Source organism: Dama dama, chromosome 7, assembly GCF_033118175.1.
Source record: "Dama dama isolate Ldn47 chromosome 7, ASM3311817v1, whole genome shotgun sequence".
Lineage (NCBI taxonomy): Eukaryota > Metazoa > Chordata > Mammalia > Artiodactyla > Cervidae > Dama > Dama dama.
Genome location: NC_083687.1, coordinates 30,588,450 through 30,612,195, shown reverse-complemented (window position 1 = coordinate 30,612,195; position 23,746 = coordinate 30,588,450). Strand labels below are relative to the sequence as shown.

At 43.1% G+C, this 23,746-nt stretch overlaps 1 protein-coding gene and 1 long non-coding RNA gene across 11 annotated transcripts in view; one reads left to right on the top strand and one right to left on the bottom strand.

Moving 5' to 3' along the window:
* Positions 1-23,746, top strand: part of LOC133059723 (BOLA class I histocompatibility antigen, alpha chain BL3-7) — a 141,269-nt gene that overhangs the window by 3,350 nt on the left and 114,173 nt on the right. The window contains exons 8-9 of one of the 5 annotated variants that reach the window (XR_009693608.1): positions 63-189; positions 278-830. The exons of 3 other annotated variants lie outside the window; for them this stretch is intronic. Coding sequence is in view for 1 of the 2 variants with exons in the window: in XM_061147243.1 (XP_061003226.1) it covers positions 63-67 (5 nt within the window). In the remaining variant the exon portion in view is untranslated. Of the gene's footprint in view, positions 1-62; positions 831-23,746 lie in introns of those variants that run through there. One more of the 5 variants, XM_061147243.1, reaches the window with a different exon arrangement.
* On the bottom strand, positions 10,441-22,819 carry LOC133059733 (uncharacterized). 6 transcript variants are annotated; one of them, XR_009693617.1, is made up of 6 exons: positions 22,521-22,819; positions 16,823-16,896; positions 14,132-14,381; positions 12,684-12,764; positions 11,954-12,071; positions 10,441-11,510 (listed from the first exon to the last, which is right to left on the bottom strand). It is a non-coding gene; the product is annotated as an uncharacterized LOC133059733 (long non-coding RNA). The 6 variants fall into 6 exon arrangements; XR_009693620.1 differs by lacking the exon at positions 16,823-16,896 and adding an exon at positions 21,322-21,447 and having other exon boundaries at positions 10,441-12,071; XR_009693615.1 differs by having other exon boundaries at positions 10,441-12,071.

The window sequence follows — 23,746 nt, the reverse complement described above, 5'->3', positions numbered from 1 at the left end:
GTGGAGAATGTCAGCCCTTACATGACTGACCTGAACTGGTTCCTGATTCTTTTCTCTCACAGTGTGAGACAGCTGCCTCGTGGGGACTGAGTGATGCTCGGTCCCACTTTGTGACATCATATCCTAGAACCCCTCTTTCTGCAGCTGCATCTGAATGTGTCTGTGCTCCTATTAGCATAACATGAGGAGGTGGGGAGACTGCCCACCCCTGCCCCCCGCGCCCCCTCCCCACCCTGACCTGTGTTCTCCTCCCTCATCCACTGTCCTGTTCCTGCAGAGACGGGGCTGGGCCGTCTCAATCCATGTCTGCTTCATATGCTCTGAGTAATGTATGGATGTGAGAATTGGACTGTGAAGAAAGCTGAGCGCCGAAGAATTTTGAACTGTGGTGTTGGAGAAGACTCTTGAGAGTCCCTTGGACTGCAAGGAGATCAGTCCTTGGTGTTCATTGGAAGGACTGATGCTGAAGCTGAAACTCCAATACTTTGGCCACCTCATGGGAAGAGTTGACTCATTGGAAAAGAGCCTAATGCTGGGAGGGATTGGGGGCAGGAGGAGAAGGGGACAACAGAGGATGAGATGACTGGGTGGCATCACCTACTCAATGGACATGAGTTTGGGTAAACTCTGAGAGTTGGTAATGGACAGGGAAGCCTGGCATGCTGCGATTCATGGGGTCACAAAGAGTTGGAAACAACTGAGCAACTGAACTAAACTGAATTGAATGATGTCTTGTTTCCTTTTTGAATATAAAATCTGTACATAAGAATTTCTTTTTTCTAATTGGTGCCATGACAGAGGATCAGATAATAAAGTTGAGAATTCCTAAAGTTTGAAAGAGGAAATACATTAAAACACTGAGAACCTTCCAAATCCATCCATATGTTTTTGTACTGAGTCAGCTGCAGGAGGGACAGGAGGAGGCTGTGAGGAGCTGAGTGTGGACAGGGCCTGTGTCCAGTCAGTGATCAGTGTATGGTGGGCAGGCACTGGACTGCCCATGCGCTGCCCCTGGTCACTCTTGGACAGGGTCCTCTTCTCCATTCCTTTGTCCTTGTCCCTTCATTAAATCCTTGTCCCACCAAGGACCTGTGATCATGCACTCAGAAGTCACCTGGGCCTAGTTGTATATCCAGGACCATGGGCAAGGTGTGTTTCTTAATCAGTTAGCCTAGGATCAGGCCTTGGACCAATCCTTAGCTCCTGTCTTTTTTTTAATGTGTTTATATTTTGCTTATATAGTTATTGCTATTATTGTTGTTGGTGTAATGACTGTTCTTTTTCATGTGTAGAATCCTGGTCTCATTCTTCTCTGGGTGACCCCATCTCTGACAGTAGCAGGGATCACTTTGCCTGTCATCATCCCCACAAGTCCAAGTGATCCATGCACACAGGATCTCAGTGGTGTCAAGAGAGAAATTTCAAAGTCATCCAGCTCTTGCCCTCCTTTTAGAGATATTGCTGGATTCTTCTTTCCAATTTTTCTCCATCTATTTAAAGGAACCACATGCTGGGACTTGCAAAAAGGAGGGACCCAATAGTTTCATATCTTGACTTAATTCTTGCTGGATTTCTCTCTTCTCTGCAGTCTGCCCCCTCTTCTGCCCTTACATCTTCTAAAGCTACTGGTGGCTCCCATCTCAACTCATGGATTTAGAAAGCAGAGTCTAAAAATCACAGCAGGTTGAATATAGGAGCTGGAAGCGAAGGATCTTCCTTCCTGAAGAGATAAAGAGCCTTGTGTGTGGTGTGCAGGCTGATTGGTGTGGGAGGGAAGGGAGATCAGCCTTTGTGAGTAAAATACAGGCAACATTGAGGTCAATGTGAATGGATGTTGTGCTGTAACTGCCATGAGACAGCATGTGGCGTGAGATCACATTAATAAAGACACTGTATCTAGAATAGGGAAGTGCTTTACACTGATGATTCATTGAACTGATATTTGTTTACATAACAGAGACATGACACCCTCTTTCTGCATCTAGGAGAACTCAATGAACTAACAACAGACAAACCTTGTCCACGATGTGCAGTGTGTTCTAGGAGAAGGGGCAGAGCATGTACTATGAGCCTAGTAAGGGAGGGAAGTGTTTCCCGTACAGGTTGGTAAGTGCTGTGAGGAAGGTGACCAAGAGTATAAGTGTGTGGGGTCAGGGAAGGTGACTGTGTTACTAGGGTGGACAGTGGGGCTCATTGAGAAGGTGACCTTTAAGTCAAGATGTGAAGAACATGAAGGAATGTCCACAAGGACGTCTAGGGGAGGTTCTCTCCAGGCAGAGGAGCCTCCGGTGCAAATGCATGAGGGCAGGAGGGTGTCTGTTCAAGGGAGAGCCAGGAGGCAGGTGTGGCTGAAGGAAAAGGAATTGCAATGAGATCCCATGTCTGGTCAGATCCTGTGGGCCTCCAGCATATTAGAAGGGTGTAGATTTTATCTCAGTAAGCTATGGAGTTATAGGATGATGTGAACAGAGGAGGACCTGGTGTGACTGCTCTCTAGAAGTGTCAGTCAGGCTGCTGTGCAGAGTCAGGAGGTGAAGGGCGAGGGAGGTGTAGAGGAGACTCTAGGAAACAGCGCAGGGTCCAGGGTGGAGATGCTGGTCCTTGCCTGGGGTGTGAGCAGGGAAGATAACAGTGAGTGAGTGGATTCTTGTTCTATTCTGAAAATGTATTTTACAGCATTTCCTAGTGGATTAAATCTGAGTTATGAAAAAGAGTGAAGGAGGACTGCAAAATTTGAGATTTGCAAGTAAGCATGGGGGGCGCCCACTGTGGAAATGAGGGGACTCTGGAAGGAGCAAGTTTGAGGAGCTCTCACCATCAGCATTTGATTGAGAAAGTGGCAACTGAGTTAGGTTTACTAGTCTAGGGTTTAGGTGAGATGACTCGACTGGAGAAATAGATGGAAGAGGTGACACCATATAACTGATGTTTAAAGGCTTGAGAACAGATGAGGTCACAGATGAGGGGAGAATTGGCTACAGAAGCAGAAGGATGAGGACTGAATCCTGAATCCCCCGAGCTATGGGAACTGATCAGACCACACACCTGCGCAGACGGCACCGTTCTGACACCGCGTCTAGATGGCACGTGGAAAGGGGTCCTGATTGTTCATGAAGGACCTGAAGGAATGTCCTTCACCTGCACTCCCCTTAGAGACAGAAGGTCTGGAATAGACTTACAGCACGGTTGGTGCTGATCTTCAGATCACACATTTCAGAGCAAGAACACAGATCTGGATTCCCACCTGGCTGTGCACCAGTCCCCCGTGTATGGCTTGTTCATAATAGATTCCTGGACTCTGTGCCCTACATTCTAGATGGTGGATCTGGGAAGAGTCCCGAATATTTTGTAACAATACCTACAAGCTGTCCTGAGCAGTCTGGGATCCACTGACGTTAAAGATCAGAGAATGATTAAGGTGGGGAGGGGTCTTAAACACACATTTAAATGTTTTCTTCCTGAAAGGAAAAAGACAAAGCATTTGGTGTGAGTTACATGTTTCTGCTGTGTGCTATCGCCAGGTTGAAAATTTAGGAAGTGATTATCAGCTCACCATAAAGAGAGTCTCTGAGTTGCTAAGATAGTAGATCTAAATTTTCTCCACACATGCAGAAGAGGTAATAATGTGATATGATTCAGTTGTCAGATAAAGCTATGGTGGTGATTATTTTGCAGCACAGAAGTGTATCAAATCAGCAACTGTACACCATAAACTGACTCAATATTGTATATCAATCATAATAAAGCAGAAGGAAAGGTCTCTGAAACCTTGCTGTCTGAAATTTCCCTACATGTATTCTTAGGTAGTTCTGGGTGGGGGGAAAAAAGATTTCAAATTGTTCTCAAGGGAACAGAGAGAGGCACACTTGTGGTTTGGGGTTTATTTCAGGGAAAACCGCTGACCAGCCCTGAGGCACAGCCGGGAACAGAATCCTCACCCCACCCGGGTCTGGTCCCACACAGGAACCCCTTCCCCGCAGGTGAGCACAGACACCACTCTTCACAGCGCCGTCAGCCCTGATGCTGGACAACGGACCCTGTGGCTATGGGTCTTCATGGGACCCATACACATATACTGACATTTTATTGCATGTTAACTTTTGTAATTTAGGCAATGCCAAAGAATGGTAATGCCAAAGAACAATCAAACTACTACACAATAGCACTCGTCTCAAATGCTAGCAAAGTAATGCTCAAACTTCTCCAAGTTAGGCTTCAATAGTATGCGAACCTAGAACTTCCAGATGTACAAGCTGGATTTAGAAATGGCAGAGGAACCAGAGATCAAAGTGCCAATGAGTTGGTTGTTCACATAAGGTGACCAAAATACTGGAGCTTCAGCTTCAGCATCAGTCCTTCCAATATGTATTCAGAGTTGGCTTCCTTTAAGATTGACTGTTTGATCTCTTTGCTGACCAAGGGACTCTCAGGAGTCTTCTACAACACCACAGTTCAAAAGCATCAATCCTCTGGCACTCTGCCTTCTTTATGGTCCAGCTCTCACAACCATACCTGACCACTGGGAAGACCATAGCCTTGACTTTACACACCTTTGTTGGCAGAGTGACGTTTCAGCTTTTCAACACACTGTCTAGGACTGTCATAGCTTTCCTGCCAAGAAGTAATCGTATCCTGATTTTATGGATGTAGTCACTATCTGCAGTGATTTTTGAGCCCAAGAAGAGGAAATCTTTCTGTGGAAAGCTCCTAAAGAGATGGGAGTACCAAACCACATTATCTGTCTCCTGAGACACCTGTCTGCGGGTCAAGAAGCAACAATTAGAATGCTGTGTAGAACAACAGAGTGGCTCAGGATTGAGAAAGTATGACAAGGTGACAACAGAGCTTTCCACAGTTTGTTATGATCCACAGTCAAAGGCTTCAGTGTAGTCGATGAAACAGAGGTAGATGTTTTTCTAAAATTCCCTTGTTTTCTCTGTGATTCAGCGAACATTGGCAATTTGATGTCTGGTTCCTCTGCCTTTTCTAAACCTAGTTTGGACATCTGGAAGTTCTTAGTTCACATTATTCTGAGGCCTAGCATGCCAGATTTTAAACATGACCTTACGAGCATGGGTTGTTGTTCAGTTGCTCAGTCATGACTGACTCTTTGCGACCCTATGGTCTGCAACACGCTAGGCTTCCCTGTCCTTCACCATCTTCCAGAGCTTGCACAAACTCATAATCTTTGAGTCGGTGATCCATCCAACCATCTTATCCTCTGTCATCCCCTTCTCCTCCTGACTTCAATGTTGCCCAGCATCAGTGTCTTTTCTAATGAGTCAGCTCTTTGCAGAAGGTGGCCAAAGTATTGGAGTTTCAGCTTCAGCATCAGTTCTTCCAATGAATATTCAGGACTGATTTCCTTTAGGATTGACTGATTTGATCTCCTTACAGTCCAAGAGACTCTCAAGAGTCTTCTCCAACACCACAATTCGAAAGCATCAATTCATTGGCACTCAGCTTTCTTTATGGTCCAACTTTCACATCCCTACATGATTACTGGAAAAATCATAGCTTTGACTAGACAGACCTTTGTTGGCAAAGTAAGGTCTCTGCTTTTGAATATGCTGTCTAGGTTGGTCATAGCTTTCTTCCAAGCAGCAAGCATCTTTTAATTTCATGGCTGCAGTCACCATCTGCAATGATATTCGAGCCCAAGAAAAGAAAGTCTGTCACTGTTTCCATTGTTTCCCCATCTATTTGCTATGAAGTGATGGGACCAGATGCCATATCTTAGTTTTCTGAATGTTGAGTTTTAAATCAGCTTTTTAACTCTTCTTTCACTTACATCATGAGGCTCTTTAGTTCCTCTTCACTTTCTGCCATAAGAGTGGTGTCATCTGTATATCTGAGGTTATTGATATTTCCTCCTGCAATCTTGATTCCAGCTTGTGCCAATCCAGCCTGGAATTTCACATGATGTACTCTGCATATAAGTTAAATAAGCAGGGTGACAATATACATCCTTGATGTACTCCTTTCCTGATTTGGAATCAGTCTGTTGTTCCATGTCCAGTTCCATGTCCAGCATGTCCATGCTTTTTGCCTGCATACAGGTTTTTCAGGAGGCAAGTAAGGTGGTCTGTTATTCCCATCTCTTTGAGAATTTTCCACAGTTTCTTGTGGTCCACATAGTCAAAGGCTTTAGCGTTGTCAGTAAAGCAGAAGTACATGTTTATCTGAAATTCTCTTGCTTTTTCTATGATCCAATGGATGTTGGCACTTTGACCTCTGGTTCCTCTGCCTTTTCTAAATCCAGCCTGAACATCTGCATGGGAGATGAGTGCAACTGTCTGATAGTTTGAACATTCCTTAGTACTGCCCTTCTTGGGAACTGGGATAAGAATTGACCACTTCCAGTCCTGTGGCCACGGCTGGGTCTTCCAGATTTGCTGGCATATTGAGTGCAACACTTTGAGAGCATCATCTTTGAGGGTTATGAATAGCTCTCCTGGAACTCCATTGCATCCACTAGCTTGATTGACAGCAGTGCTTCCTAAGGCCTGCTTGACTTCACACTCCAGAAGGTCTGGCTCTGGTGTCTGACCACATCATCTTGGATATCCAGGTTTTTTTGTACAGTTCCTCCATGTATTCTTTCCATCTCTTTTTGATCTCTTCTGCTTCCACTAGGTCTCAACCTAGTTTCTCTCTTTTATTGTGCCCATCTTTGGGGAAAATGTTCCCTTGATATTTCCAATTCTTCTGAAGAGATCACTAGTCTTTCCCCTTCTGTTGTTTTCCTCTATTGTTAAGCACTGTTCATTGACGAAGGCCTACTTGTCTCTCCTTGTTATTCTTTGGGACCTTGTATTTAGTTGGGTGTATCTTTTCCTTTCTCCCTTGCTTTTCACTTCTTTAAAGCTTCAACTAATTGTAAAGAATCCTCAGATAACCATTCGCCTTCTTGCTTTTCTTTTTCCTTGGGCTGGTTTTGTTCACTGTTCCTGTACAGTATTACAGACCTCTGTCCATAGTTCAGGCACACTGTTTACTAGATCTAATGCCTTGAATCTATTCATCACCTCTACTGAATATTTATAGGGGTTTTGATTTAAGTCATATCTGACTGGCCTAGTGGTTTTCCCTCTTTCTTTGGCTTAAGCCTGAATTTTGCTACAAGAAGCAGATTATTTGAGCCACAATCAGCTCCAGGTCTTGTTTTTGCTGACTGTATACAGCTCCTCCATCTTCAACTACAAAGAATATAATCAGTTGGATTTCAGTACTGACCATTTGGTGATGTCCATGTGTAACGTTGACTCTTGTGTTGTTGACAAGAAAGGTGTTTGCTATAACCAGTGAATTCTCTTCATAGAATTCAGTTAGCCTTTGCCCTGGTTCATTTTGTACTCCAAGGCCAAACCTGCCTGTTACTCCAGGTGACCCTTGACTTCCTACTTTTGCATTCCAATCCCCAATGATGAATACATTTTGTGTGTGTGTGTGTTAGTTCTAGGAGGTCTTCTAAGTCTTTATAGAACTGATCAACATCAGCTTCTTCAGCATCAACAGTAGGGGCATTGTCTTGGATTACCATGCTGTTGAATGGCTTGCCTTGGAAAGGAACCGAGGTCATTCTGTCATTTTTGAGGTTGCTCCCAATTACTGCATTTCAGACTCTTTTGTTGACAGTGAGAACTACTCCATTAGTTCTATGGGATTCTTGCCCACAGTGGTAGATACAATGGTCATTTGAATTAAATTTGCCCATTCCCGTCCATTTAAGTTCACTGATTCCTAACATGTTGATGTTTATTCTTACCATCTCCTGCTTGACCATGTCCAATTTACCTTGATTCTTAGACCTGATATTCCAGGTTCATATGTAATACTGCTCTTTGCAGCATCAGATTTTATTTTCATTCCCTGACACATCCACAACTGAACATCACTTCCGCTTTGGCCCAGCTGCTTCATTTTTTCCAGGGCTATTAGTAGTTCTCCGCTCTTCCCCAGTAGTATATTGGACACCTTCCAACCTGGGGGACTCGTCTTTCATTGTCATACCTTTTTGTCCTTTAATACAGTTCATGAGGTTCTCATGGCAAGTATACTGGGGTGGTTTGCCGTTCCCTCCTCCAGTGGATCACGTTCTGTCAGAACTCTCCACAGTGACCCATCCGTCTTGGGTGGCCCCACACAGCATGGTTCAGAGCTTCACTTCAAGCTCCTCTGCCACAACACGTGCTATGGCTCACATTAAATGAAGCACTGATGCCTGAACCAGCATGGCAATTGTACAGAAAGTCATGAAAAAAACTCAGAGAAATGAGCATGCTGGTATAAAAACAAAACTGGGGGGAAAAAAAACCCAGGTAAATATTTCCAAAAGGAAAGTGTTTATCAGGCAATAGGGAATGAACAAGTGAGCAGTATTAACCTCGCTGTCCTGTGCAGGCAGAGCTGATCTAGGGGCTAACACTACAGCAGCAGCGGGGATAACAGGATCCCAGAAAGCAGGGGAAGAGGTGACAGCAAGGCAGGAACAAGGAACAAATTTCTGAATTAACCAACGATGTCAGGATGGAAGCAGGATATTCTAAATGTAAGGGGTTTATGGAAATGGTTAATAGATCGTGATGTTTCTAGAGGCAAGGTAGATGGACAAGCAACAAGAGTGTTGCTTAGTATTATATTAATAGATAAAAAATGAATGAGTTGAAGGCTGAGGCCAGCTGCCTAATAGAAATTTACCATCCCTTATCCAGTTTCCAGACCTGAGCCAATTCTCACACCCAGAACTCACTTGCTGAAGAGAACCTGAGTACCCTGAGGACATACCCTGCAATACGGAGCAGTTGTGGTCAACAGTAATTCCCCACATCATTCCATGTTGGTGCCAATGGCCATTGTTCTTATTTCACTCACTGATGAAAAGGAACATCTAGATCCTTTTAGGTCTGTGGATACAAGTCAGATTTGACCCGATATCTGCCGGCAATTATGAATCCCCAGTATAAGTGAGGCATATGGGGAACAGGAAATAATGTGCATCCTGTCTTAGGGGCATATATATCTCATGGCTTCTCTGTATCTATACATCCTCTTGGTGGCAATTTCTCCACCTAGAGTCACTGGTATAGACATATTCGGAGTTGGCAAGAACCAGCATGTTGATTTTTGTATGGGTGTGTGTGTGGAGTTAAAAACCTTTTAGTAAGAAAGGTTTAGTGGAAGACCCTGAAAAAGCCTTCAAAGCTCAACCAAGACAGAGTATTAAAAGCAATATTGTGTCCTGAGGATAATGAAAGAAGTTAATGTCATCCTCAAAGACTTAAAGGATGCAACTGTGGTGATCACATCATATCCAGTTAATTCTCCACTATGGTTCCTACAGAAACTGGCACAACAGTTGCCAGTGATAATGAGACAACTGTAACTCTCAACCTGGCTACTTTCTTTTCATTTCCTACCTTTATGTTTCTACCTACAAAGTTCTCTCTTTTATTTCCAAATAACCTGGAAGATTGCACTAGTATTTGTGGAACATAATTTTGATCTGGATACCTGTGGAGTGAGTCCCAAAACCTTGGACTTGAACTCTATGCTTTCCTACCCTTAGTTCTGTGAGAAGCCATGTGGTCAGATGATCCCAAAGTCATCCTGTGGTTGGCAGATCTAAGGTGACCCCAGTGTCCCCTGCTCTGGTAGCCATGCCCCTGTATAATACTCACTTTTGGAACATCAGCTGGACTAGTGACTCTCTGGTAACAATTAGGAGATTAATCAATGTACATTTTGGGATCACGGGGAAAAAAGATATGAGGGACCCATGGATGCACATTACTTTCTTTCCCCAATATGCCTCACTTATGCTGGGGATTCAGCTGTCTCAGAACTGGCTGTCCAGGCCAGACTGGGGAAGCAGAGATTCTAGAAGGAGGATAAGTGACCTGCATTCCTTTCCTACCTGAGAAGTTCCTCCTCTAGGTCTCAGCCTCCCCAGGCCCTGCCCTCAGACAGGAGGATGAGGGGGAAGAGACCCCCAGCAGATTCTCCTCCTGTCTGGAATGTGAAGGAAACTGTCTGTAAAGAGGACAGGAAGGAAAGTGAAGAGACAAACACCCCAAACGGATACCTGGTGACCCAAACCCTCCCTTGTCAGACCCCATGGCTGGGAAGATGAGGAGGGTAACATCTCCCATCTCCCTCTGCTGCCCCCAGCCCCAGCATCCAGGTCCCTGTGACCTTTCCTCTCTGCTCTCCCTGGGACGTTGCTCTTATTGGCATGACCCAAGGAACCTAAGACCATGTTCACGGTTTGGGAGCAACCAGGGAAAGCAGGGAAGGAGGAAAAGTTTCTTCCCTTGAAGATCAAAATTCAAAAATTTACATCTGGTCCATCATATTAGCCAGAAATTAACCACAAAGATAAGTAGTCTCAGAAAGATTGGAGAATGAGTTTATTTTAAGTCTGGATAACTTTGTCTAGGAAAAAAATCTATTATTATGGAAGATGGAGGATCTTTCCTATACTTAAATGTTTAAAATCAGCAGTGGAGAATCATTATTACCAATATCTTAAACTGAATTAGATTTGTATTTTAAAAATAAAATAGTCTCAGAATATATTGCTAATTGATAACAAAGTTGTAGATAGAATGTAGAAAAATACCTTACAAAATGGACTCTCTCTCTAGAAGACTATCTAAACTGTAACACTTACCTTGTCCAGGGAGGGAATCTGGAAAGAATTTGGATGGGATGGAGAGGAAATTTACTTTTCTTTGCAACCCTTTTATGTCATATGAACTTTTTAGACTTTACACATTTATTAGTCAGTTGAAGAAAACCCCACACTGATTTACCAATCATTTGTTATGTGGTCACTATATGTCAGGCTCTGTACTGGGTCTCAGTGAGTGACACAGCAAGGGAATCACAGTGGGGCGGAATGACCTGTAAAGGCAACATAGTCTATACTTAGTGGTTGGGAACAGTTGCCAGGAGGGAGGGAACTGATGGAGAACCTACTGTGTGTCAGGAGCGGCGCCCCCTGCTGGGGACTTGAAGAAAACTGTGGTCTGTGCTCTGGTGACCTAAACCTCTCACCCTGATGAGGGGCAGTGCCAGTCCATGACTTCCCTGGACCCCTGCTAATCTGTGTCGTCCTTGTGTGGGAACAGAGCTGAGGGTTGGAGAGAGGACCTTGACCCACGTGGTCCAAAACTTACTGTGACCGCCTCCCTCCCCTCCCCGCCCCGGCCCCACCTCAGGGCTGGTGTGTGAGGTCAGGTGTGCTCTGGAGGGTCAGTGGTGAGGGAGGTGCAGGGAGGGCTGAGGCAAGACCTTTTGAGCATCATCGACTCCAAAGACCAAGACACCAGAACTGATGGTTTGTCTGTAACCAGCCCGATGCCAGGACGGTCCTGAAGGCAGCAGGTGGTGGGATCCAGCACAGGTAAGCCAGGACCAGGACAAGGAGGTGAGATTCTGTGAAACCTTCTCCTCCAGTTAAGAGCCTCTTCAGAGACTCTCATCTTTTTCTTCTTCTGTCAGTGGTGCTGGTGGGCGGAAGGGGCAGTTTCTAATACTCTAATGTTTCACAGTTTTTAAATCTTGTGATTAGAAGAGTTTGCCGCCAATTCACTATTTTGGACTTTCTTGAGGCTTTCTGTGTTGTATGTTGTGAATTTCTGAACAGTTCCAAACATTCAAAAAGAAGCTACATTTGCTCTGTCCTTGGAATAGAATTTGATATATGTCTATGAAGTTTTCCTTAGAAATTACATTATTTAGGTATTTTGTACTGATGCTGATTTTTTTACTTTTTGATGTGTCATAGACTAGAAAAAAGTCACCCAAAGTTTCCTTTTAGCAATAAGTTTTTGCTCATTTTTCTTGTGTTCTCAGTGAGAATACACTATGGGCAAAAACTCATCGCTTAAAGGAAACTATATAGACCTATATTAGGTCTTTCCAGGTGGCACTAGGGTAAAGAACCCACCTGGCAATGTAGAAGAGGGTCAATCCCTGGGTCAGGAAGAGTCCCTGGAGGAGGGCTTGTGAACTCACTCAGTATTCTTGCTTGGAGAATCCCATGGACAGAAGAGCCTGGCAGGCAACTGTCAATAGGGTGGCAAAGAGTAACAGGACTGAAGCAACTTTGCATGCACGCATATTGCTTTTTATATTTTGATGTTTTTTCCCTGTATGATCCTTAAGGTGAGTTACATCTTAATTGATGATTATAATCTTTAGTTCCATAAAATAGCCTCTGTTTCATTAATAATTTTTTTTTGCCTTGAATCTAATCCTGTTTGATAATAAGATCAAAATCTCAGACTTTTTTCATTTTGGATTTAGTTTATATATCTGCCCAGCTATACCTTAATTTTAAATTTAATGTTTTTAAAAATGTATATTTAAAGCTTAATTTTAATTTGTCTAGTTCATATCCTCAGGTAATTTCTTTAGAGCTTGTAGTATTAGTAGCATGTTTCAAAGAGTTTTGAAGGATGAAGATGCCTTTCTTTCTTTTTGAATATTGTCTATAAATGACACATTGGTGAGTAGAGAATCCTTGGATCATGATCCTTTCTTCAGAACTCTATATTCTACTCTTTGACTCTGACCTTGAAACTGACCACTTGGAAAACCATCTTTTCCTCTCTGCGTCTTTGGTCTATTGTTAGTGCTCATGTGCATGTGCAGGTGGTGATGGTGGGAAATCATACCTTTCTCTCAGGAGTTCTCACTGTGATGTCATTATCTCTAGATATCTCGGAAGAAGTTCCAGGTTGAAAAACCAATCAGTCCTGAAATCAAAAATTGGGCAGAAGAAATTTCAGATATACTTCTTTCTTCAGAGAAAGGACTCAGAATTCAATCATAAAGGAGGGGGTTCTGAACCTAGAAACTTTCTTTCTTTCTTTATCCTGTGTCCTTAGGTTTTGAGTGTGGCTGTGACTTCTCAGAGCTCCCTGCTCCTGTGTGTGTCATTCACACCAGGCAGGGACACTGGGAAGGGAATCTAAGTCCAAACCACATGATAGTCTAAGAATGGAACCCAGACTAAAATATCATCACAGTCAGAGGTCTCCAGATGGTGAAAGGTATTTCATATCTAACAGTGAGGTAAGAAGAACATTGGGAGAGTGTCTCAAAATATTGAGAGTATGAGTGTGGCATTTCCTCAAAAAATTAAAAATATAATTACCACATGGTAGCATTCCCACTTTCCAAAGAATTAAAAGCAGAATCTCAAAAAAAGTAAAACGAAAAAATAAAAGCAGAATCTCAAGGAGATCTTTGCACTCTCACGTTCATAGCAGCATTATTCACTAGAGACGGGATGTGGGAACAACCCAAACGTCCATCCATAAATGAATAGAGAAACAGAATGTGGCATATGCAGACAATGGAATACTCTCCAACCTAAAAAAGGAAGGATATTGTGCCACATACTACATCATGGATGAACCTTGAAGACATTATGCTAAGTGAAATAAGTCAGTCACAAAGAAACAAGTAATATATGAATCCATGTATATGAGGTCTCTAAAGCAGTCAAATCCATAGGAATAAAAAGTGGATTAGTGGTTGCCAGGGTTTGAGAGGAGGGGGAAATGAAGAGCTGCTGTTTAATTGGTACAGAGTTTTAGTTTTTAAAAATGGAAAAGTTTTTGAAATCAATTGCATAGTTATTTAAATATACTTAACATTAATGATTAACTGACTTATTGGAAAAGACTCTGATGCTGGGAAAGATTGAAGGCAGCAGGAGAAGGGGACGAGAAAGGATGAGATGGCTGGACGGCATCACCAATTCGATGGCCATGAGTTTGAGCAAGCATCGGAAATTGGTGACGGACAGGGAAACCTGGCGTGCTGCAGCCCATGGGGCTGCAAGGAGTCAGACACGACTGAGTGACTGAACTGAACTGAACACTATGAACTATACATTTAAAAATAGTAAAGACAGTAAATGTTGTGTGCTTTTACCACAATAAAATTTTTTTTAACAATTTAAAGAATACTGGAAGAATGACTATCAAAGAGGTATCTTGGGGAGTGGAGAGAAACAGTGTGGTTTAGGATTTAGTTTAACAACAGGTGGTATGCCCAAAGGTATTCTTTAATGAAGCACCAGGTAGGTTCAGCACTTGTTGGTATATATACTTACAAGAACCAATTTGGACTACACAGCTCTGGGTGTCTCTTGAATTGCTTTCTGTATCTCACTTGAACTTTCATGGTGCTCTGTCATTGTCTAAAGTTATATGAGCCAATGTAAGAGAACTTGACCTAGAAGCTGTGGTGTTAAAATTGCTCATTGTTGGGAATTCCCTGGTGGTCCAGTGGGTAAGACTCATGCTTTCACTGCCGTCAGCCTGGGTTCAATCCCTGGTCTTCCCATAAGCCAAGTGGTGTGGCTAAAGAAAAAAAAAAAAGAAAACAGGAAAGAATTGCTCACTGTCCTTTTGTTCTTTCACTCTAGGAAAATTGATGAGGGATCTGGACTATCAGACAAGTGAGTATCTGGAGCGGATAGTTGCTGAAGTTTACAGCTTTCCTGTGAAGGTCCATTACTCACAGGTCAGCACTTCTGTTTTAAAGAGGAAGGTCTTCATGAAACTAATGTATCCAAATTCTTTATCCTGATTTCAAAATCAAATTTGCCCAGCTATAGAGATCCCAGGCCTTATCATTTTCCCTCTCAAGTCTCATCCCACCAGCCTGAGGCCTTGAATTTTCTGTGTTCTTTATGCTCTCTAGATATGGTTGCTAATAGTCTGAACACAAGGTCAAAAGCAGTCTTTGTCCTGGTCCCCTGAGGAGTCTCCCACCATTGTCATAAAGGCCCCAGAACCTATGGGACAAATCTCATTTGGTATCTTTTCTGATGCCACACCTTTGTCTCCTTGTCCCCACAGTGAGGATCATCCTGGATTCCCAGACAGCCAATGGCTACCTCTCAGTGTCTCCAAATGGGAAGAGTATGATGTTCACTGGCTTGCGGATAAACAAATGCCAGCGTGATCAGCGATTTGATCCGGAGCCCAGGGTGCTGGGCAGTAAGGGCTTCACATGGGGCAAAGTGTACTGGGAAGTGAAAGTGGACAGGATCCGCTGGGAAGCAGAGGAGGAAGAAGAAGCAGGGAGAGACAGGACTGGAAGCAGAGGTGTGTTCGGCAGTAGCGATCTTGGTGGATTTATAGGCATCACTGATGGGTATCATTCTTCTGGATATAGAGAGAAGAATGAGGAGTTGGAGGGGGAATGGTCTCAGGAAAATGGAATATGGCCAAAATTCTGCCTGGTGGGGGTGGCAAGAGAGTCAGCGGTGAGAAGGGGATTTCTCAACTTCACTCCCGAGGAGGGGTTCTGGACTCTGCAACTGTCTTCAGCTGGGGTGTCTATATGCACCAGCCCTGAGCCCTTCCAGATCCTGTCCTACTGCCCCCAGCAGATTGGAGTTGCTCTGGATTATGATGGTGGGAAGGTAACCTTTACCAATGCCAGAACTCAAGAGTTCATCTATGAATTCTCATCTGCCTTCACTGGGAGAATTTTCCCTTTCCTGTGGCTTAACTGCACGAGATCCAGACTTACGCTGAGACCCTGAGAGAAGGCCTCCTGGCACAGCCCCAGGCTTTTTCCTTTAGCCTTTGTTCCTTTTCCTCATTCCCAGCTCTGCCTCAGCTGGACGGTCCTGCTGGGTTTCTGAAAGATCTCAGATGACAGGCATTATGGCAGTCACGAGTCTCTTGTCCTCGCTGCTCTGTCTCTGAAATGGGGACGGTAATAGTTGATCTTCGTTCTCTAAGGGGAATGGTTGGAATGTCTTCAATGTGTTTATTAAAATGTGTGTTAACTGATTTATCTCTTCTGTTGCCTTTGATTTGGTTCTTCACCTGCCACTGAGACAAACGGATGAGAACGAGTGACTGTGTTACAGGATCTCGGATCCTGCAACAAATAGTAATTGGTGACAACATCCATACTGATTTCTGAAGCACCTTTTCGGTCCCATAATTTCTCCTGCCATCCTTCTAAGCCGTTGTTCCGTCACTCAGTCGTGTCCAACTCTTTGCAACTCCATGAACTGCAGCACGCCAGGCCTCCCTATCCTTCACCATGTCCCAGAGTTTGCTCAAACCCACATCCATTGAGTCAGTGATGCCATCCAACCATCTCATCCTCTGTCACCCCTTTCTCCTTCTGCCCTCAGTCTTTCACAGCATCAGGGTCATTTCCAAATTGTCTAAGCAGCTGAGGAAATGGTAAATATTTGGCAGTTCATAACTGTTTAACCTTTAATACACTGTAAGATTTGAGATATCTGGTGTAAGAATTCCTTCATTTATCTGCCATGTTCTGATAATTTTTGCAGTGGGAAGGCAAGAGGGGAAGCCATGTAAGGTTCAGGTGTATATGAGTTTTTGGAAGTCACTTGGTTCTGAAGTTATGTCTTATGTCAGTTGTGTTTTGAGATGGTAGAAATAGATGATACTAAGCCTAATGTTAAATTAGCAGTCTTACATATAAGCAGCAGAAAACAAATTGACTGATTTTAGCAAAAAGGAAATTAATTTTTTTAAAAAAAGAAATTAATTAAACATCACTGGGGCACGTGGAGTGCAAAGAGGGAGGGATACGTACACCTGCCTGCATGCAAATTCTGGAGGCACATCCACGTGACCCCCAGAGAGTGGGAGCTGCAGTGAGAGGGGGAGGAGGTGGAGTCAGCAGGACTTGAGAGGATTGTTGAATTGTCAGGATATAGACAGAATACATCATGCATGAGTCCAAGCTATTGGAGAGTGGATATAATCTGGTGGGGAACAGAAGAGGAAGAAGTAAGAACACTTACTTACGGAGCCAGAGGCGTGTGTGGCAGTAGCTATCTTGGTGGATTCATAGACTCCACTGATGGGTCAAGTTTTCCTGGATACAGAGATGAGAATGAAGAGTTGAGGAAGGAATGGGCTCAGGAAATTAGTGGATAGAACAGGCCCTAGTTCTTCATGGAACTAACCCCTAAATCAAAATCTGCCATAAGCACACCAGAGTATAGGATGCCTGCCTGTGCCCAGCAACAAAAATGGTTAGGAAAGTGTGTTTTCGGCTTCTGTAATAAGACATGGTCTCATCAAGATGCATGTAGTTCAGCATTCTCAAGACATGGAAGCAGATGCTAGTTGCCAAAGAACTTCCCATACTTAAACTCCTGGGTTCAAAATGTGGGGAAATTTGCTCTGATAGCTCAGCTGCTTAAAAATGTTTTGGTGAAGGACGTCTCTGGTAGTACAGTGGATAAAATCCCCTTGTATTCAGGTTCAACCCAGGGACACAGGTTCAACCCTGGTTGGAGAAGATTCCAAGCACCTCAAAGCAACTGATCCTGTGTGCTGCAACTACCATCCCATGTGAAGCCCCTGGGCCCAGAGCCTGTGCTCTGCAACAAGAGAAGCCATGGCAATGAGAGGCCTGTGTGCTGCAACTAGAAAGGAGCCACCCCACCCCCACCCCCAACCCCACTGTTTGCAAGTAGAGAAAGCCCATGCGCTGCAGTGAAGACCCACTGCAATCAAAGATAAAAATTAATTAATAATTAAAAACCAATAACAAAATCTTTCTCAGGAGAGACAGCTTTCCCAGGACTACAGCCCAACCAGGAGCAAGCCTCTGATATGCAAACTAACCAATCCAGACCCCCCTCCCCCCTCCCTCCCACCGCCAACCCCCACCCCAAGCTGGTCTTTGCACCCTAGGAGGCAATAGTCCTCTGCCTTAATAATTCCAGGGCCAGGCACCAGACAACAAAAGACCACTATTATAACCCAAAGCCTGCCGATACTTGTTCACACTGGCCAATCCTAATCTGTTTTCCCTGCCCTACCTTGACTTTCCCAAAAAGACCTATTAAAGGTCTAGCCTTTATTTTCCTTTCATCTTTGCCAAGCTGACAGATTTTAATTTTCTTTCCATTTTTCCTTTCACATTACCACTTTTCCCATTTATTAATAATGAATTTATTTGGTATTTACATTTCTTCTTTTCCAAATTGTTTTCTAATAGTCTTTATTTTCCAATATCGATGTAGGAATTTTAAAATATTGAATTTAAGGAAGAAAAATCAGCCTCCTGACCCCAGGGAACAGGTGTGACACTCACAGCTAGACCTCAGAGTTACCTGAAGCTGGCCTGCTGCTGACAGCTATGCCATGTTGTTCTCTTTGAAATAAATCTTTTTATAAAATAGAAACATCAAATAAGGATACACTGAAATCATAATAAAGTGAAACAAAACAAGACAAGACTATACATAATCTCATTTAAGCACAGAGAAACAGGGCACTGTGCAAGTCAGAAAGTACTGAACATCTCCCTATCCTGGGTAACAGGACTGATGGTTGCAAATGCTCCTTTATCCTTGCTCTAGCCTGCCCTCCTTATAGATGTGATTGATTGGGACACCCAGTCATGTAATTGAGCATGCTTCCTGGCAATACCCAGTTTGGAGTAAACCCCTCTTTTCTCCAACCAAAGCCCAAATCCCACAATAACACATTCTTTCTTATACCCTCACTCTAAGATGCCCTGTGGTTCCCCACAGTGTGCATTCTTCCTGGCTATATCATGTAGTAAACCAGTGTGTTCAAATAGGTGTGTTCCTGGTGGTCTTTCGGTGAAGAATATCAACACATGCTAATATTTTGTCTTAACAGATTTTTTCAGTTCAGTTCAATTCAGTCGCTCAGTTGTGTCCGACTCTTTGCAACCCCATGAATCACAGCACGCCAGGCCTCTCTGTCCATCACCAACTCCCGGAGTTTACTCAAACTCATGTCCATCGAGTTGGTGATGCCGTCAAGCCATCTCATCCTCTGTCATCCCCTTCTCCTCCTGCCCCCATCCCTCTCAGCATCAGGGTCTTTTCAAATGAGTCTACTCTTCGCATTAGGTGGCCAAAGTATTGGAGTTTCAGCTTCAGCATCAGTCCTTCCAATGAACATCCAGGGCTAATCTCCTTTAGGAGGAACTGGATAGATCTCCTTGCAGTCCAAGGGATTCTCAAGAGTCTTCTCCAACACTACAGTTCAAAAGCATCAATTCTTCGGTGCTCAGCTTTCTTCACAGTCCAACTCTCACATCCATACATGACCACTGGTAAAACCATAGCCTTGACTAGACCGACCTTTGTTGGCAAAGTAATGTCTCTGCTTTTTAATATGCTGTCTAGGTTGGTCATAACTTTCCTTCCAAGGAGTAAGTGTCTTTTAATTTCATGGCTGCAATCACTATCTGCAGTGGTTTTGGAGGCCAAAAAAATAGTCTGACACTGTTTCCACTGTTTCCCCATCTATTTCCCATGAAATGATGGGACCAGATGCCATGATCTTAGTTTTCTGAATGTTGAGCTTTAAGCCAACTTTTTCACTCTCCTCTTTCACTTTCATCAAGAGGCTTTTTAGTTCCTCTTTACTTTCTGCCATAAGAGTGGTGTCATCTGCATATCTGAGGTTATTGATATTTCTCCCGGCAATTTTGATTCCAGCTTGTGTTTCTTCCAGCCCAGTGTTTCTCATGATGTACTCAGATTTTTTTTGGTGTCTTTAAATTTGATTATGGACATGTGCTTGCATGCTTGTGAGTTTGTGGTTGCCATAGAAAAGTTTTATTTCTTCTTTGTGGTTTTTTTTCTTAAATCTTTGGGTCATGCTTAGAAAATTCTTCATTTGACAATTGTGAAAATTTTCTGTATATTTTCATTTAGGTAGAGATGATGAGGAGAGTGGGGTCCAAGGGTAAAAGGAAACAAAACACTGAAATTGGGGGCAAGTATCACTTTACACACACTATGGCGAGGAATAATAGGTAAAGAATTCAAAGGTGGTGGGAATTCTAAGGTTTTCATCTTCTGTTTTGTATTTTTATAATTATGTAGGACCAACAGGGTATTTTATAATGGGGTATTCAACAAATACTTTCTTGTGTCTAAGTGAAGACATATGTGCTTGCTTATGTTTACCAGGTTAACAGAAATGACATCAAGAGTCTCAATGTAATATAGATAAGGAATAGCTCCAATGATGAGTGTTGCTGAAAACTGATGACCTTGAGTTGATAAATTATGTTTAGGTTAATGATGTTAAGGAAAGTGAAAGTGAAAGTGGGTCTGACTGTTTGCAACCTCACGGACTCCTCTGTCCATGGAATTTTCCAGGCAAGATTACTGGAGAGGGTGGACAGCCATTCCCTTCTCCTGGGGATCTAGGGATGAAACCCGGGTCTCCTGCACTGGAGGCAGATTAAATTTTCTTGTGCCTGCCGTATTTTACAGTAATGTCTAAGACCCACATCACCAAATATATGAAGATAATTTCAATGTACTTCAATCTATGAGTCATACAGTATCTTGGGAGAATGAAAACTAAACCACTTAGATATGCTCTGTTAAATACAGTAGCTACTAGCCACATAAGGCTATTTAAGTTTAAATTTAATTAAATAAAAATTCGACTGCTCAGTGATGTCAGCCACATTTCAAGTGCTCGATAGACACATAGAGCTAGCACCTACCGCGTGAAAAGTGCAGACCTGGAACTCTGAGCAGCACTGTTATTGATGACTATAGTGGGCCTCAAGTAAGGTATATTAGACCCATTTAAAACCAAAGGACCAATGTTATTTCTCACACAGATTACATCAGCTTTGTTTCTGGGATATGGATAAATATTAAGCTGGTACCAACAAATCCAAAATGGGCCAGAAATAAATTTCTCTCTTGTGCCTTCAGGCACAAACTATTCCCAGTTCCAAAGGGAGACACCTGTCTCCCAAGTCCCTTCCTAGATGGAGACACTGGCATCAAATTCCTAGGGGTAAATTCACTTTTAGAAGAACCAAGAGGCAGAGCCCTAAAAAGTAAAGGTTGGGAAGCACGGAGTCCAGTTCAGGAAGAGGGAGTCTAGGAGTGAAGAGGAGGCAGAGAGGTGGGTGCTAACTTGTAGTCTCCCTGCTTTACTAAGAACAGTAGTTCTCAAACTGTGGTCTGTGGAACCCTTGAAGTCTCTGAGACCCTTCTATGGGATTCATGAGGTCAAACCTATTTTCATGACATTACCAAAAATTTATTTACCTTTTTCTTTTAAATATGTATTTCTTATTTTGGCTGCACTGGGTCTTCACTGAGGCATGAGGGATTTCTCTAGTTGCAGAGCATGTGCTTTAGGCTCAGCAGTTACAGCTTGAAGGCTTAGTTGTCCTTTGGGACATTGGATCTCACTTCCCCCACAGGGATCAAACCCTTGTCCCCTGCATTGGAGGGCCACTTTATAACCACTGTTCCACCAGGGAAGCCCCTACCTTTTTCACTGTGTTGACATTTGCACTGATGTAAAAGGTAGCAGAAATGAGCCTCTTTTAACAAACAGCAATAGCAGTTATGAATCTTCACCATAATTTAATTGAAGAATAAAAAAGCAAGTTTCACTGAAAAATATCAAGGTTGTAGTATTAAAAATTATTGTTTCTACAGTCATCATTCTTGAGTCCACATTTTAGAATATCTGATAGGATGAAATGGGAAATACACATAAAATACTTCTCCATTTTAAAGTACTATGTCCCAGGGAAAATAGTTTTTCTGAGCTGACTTAGCTTCTTTTTTTATGGAATACTATTTTCACTTTAAGAATGAAGAACAGGAAAGCTATGATTTTGTAGATTTAGTTATTTGGCATAATGAACATGAGTTTCTCCCTAGCAGGAAATCAACTTACAGTATTTATTGCCAATGATAAAATGCAAGCTCTCATTAGAAAATTAATCTTGACAGCTTCCCAGTACTGACAAACTTTTCTAGTGTAAGCTGTGGTGACATTAACAAACGTGATTGTTTGATAATCTTAAACGTCAACACTCTAAAATCTATACAACTTGGTAAAGCAATGCATTACTTTTAAAAAAATCATGAATTGATACAATATTCATTCAATGTACAAAACAGACCTATGGACTCTTATGCAACAGATTTGGAAATATTCAGTTATAGTTTCAAGTTCCACATAGCAAAATATTATTTATGAAACTAACACTTGTGTAGTTTTAGTGTTGTATCAAAGATGAGTAGCCATAATTATCTGAAAATGTTATTCAAAATACTTCCCTTACCTATATTTGTGTAAGGCTGGATTTTTTTCATTTACCTCAATCAAAAAAAAAAAAAAATTAAATACAGGAGCAGATATCCAAATATTTCAGTCTTCTAATGAGGCATACAAGAAAAGAATGTAAACTTTTGAAAGGATGTAAGATCTAGAAGGCTCACTTCTCACTATACAATTTCATTTTTGAAAATAGAGATTTTTCATAAAAATATTTCTTTTAATGTAATGCATTATTAATATTACAAATGAATCAATAGATTTCTGTTGGTTGTTTCAATTTCTAATATGGCCAATGTTCACAGATATAACACAAATAAGTGATACTATCTTTGAGGTCCCAAGTCGTATAGACATACACTGATTCTGAAACCAAAAGTTTGTAAACTTCTGACTTACAGGGTCCTCCAGGCAGTAGGAGAGGGGTCAGGGCAAAGTCCCAGGTCCCCGGTCAAGGCTCTCAGGGTCTTAGGCCAGAAGGTGATGTCTGGGCGGGGAGTCAAACCTCGGGAGTTTCCCCACCTCCTGGGGTTTCACTTTCTCTCCGCTCGAACTGTGTCGGGTCTTTCTGCCTGGATACTCATGACGAGGTCCCAGTTCTCACTCCCATTGCGTATCCGGTTTCTAGAAGCCAATCAACGTCACCGTCGTTCCTAGTTTTAGGGTCTCTTATCTCCCCTCTGAAACTGTGTCGGGCCTTTCTGCCTGGATATTCATGAGGGGTCCCCGTTCTCACTCCCATTGCGTATGAGGTTTCTAGAAGCCAATCAGCGTCCACTCCTGGCTTCAGGGTCTCTACCGACCTGCCCGGATTGATTTTCTCAGGCTCGGATGGTAGGGGCTTTAGGAACTCAAGCACTCCGCTGCTGTTAGAGTCCCAGGGTCTGACCAAGATCTGAGAAAGGGGAATTCTGTAGCGGCAGGAGCAGCAGGCTGCCTGCTGCGGCGCAGGACCTTCAAGAAAGTCAAATTCGCCGCATGCGGCGGAGACTCCACACTTATTTGGGCTAAGAAGAAGCCTGTCGCGATATGTTCTATTTTTTTTTTTTTTTTTTTTCAGGTTTTTGTCCAGAACCGGCTGAATCTGCGCAACTGGAGGCCTGGCTCAGCTGTAGCCTGTGGGGCCCTGAGAAGCCACCCCTTTGGGACCCATGACGCCAAACCCTGAGTCATCCTCGGAACCAGAAATTAGATTTGGGTACAGGAGCTCAGTTCAGTTCAGTTCAGTCGCTCAGTCGTGTCAGACTCTTTGCGACCCATGAACCGCAGCATGCCAGGCCTCCCTGTCCATCACAAACTCCCGGAGTTCACCCAAACTCATGTCCATTGAGTCGGGGATGCCATCCAGCCATCTCATACTCTGTCATCCCCTTCTCCTCCAGCCCTCAATCTTTCCCAGCATCAGGATCTTTTCAAATGAGTCAGCTCTTTGCATCAGGTGGCCAAAGTATTGGAGTCTCAGCTTCAACATCAGTCCTTCCAATGAACACCGAGGACTGATCTCTTTTAGGATGGACAGGTTGGACCTCCTTGCAGTCCAAGGGACTCTCAAGAGTCTTCTCCAACACCACAGTTCAAAAGCATCAATTCTTTGGCTCTCAGCTTTCTTTATAGTCCAACTCTCA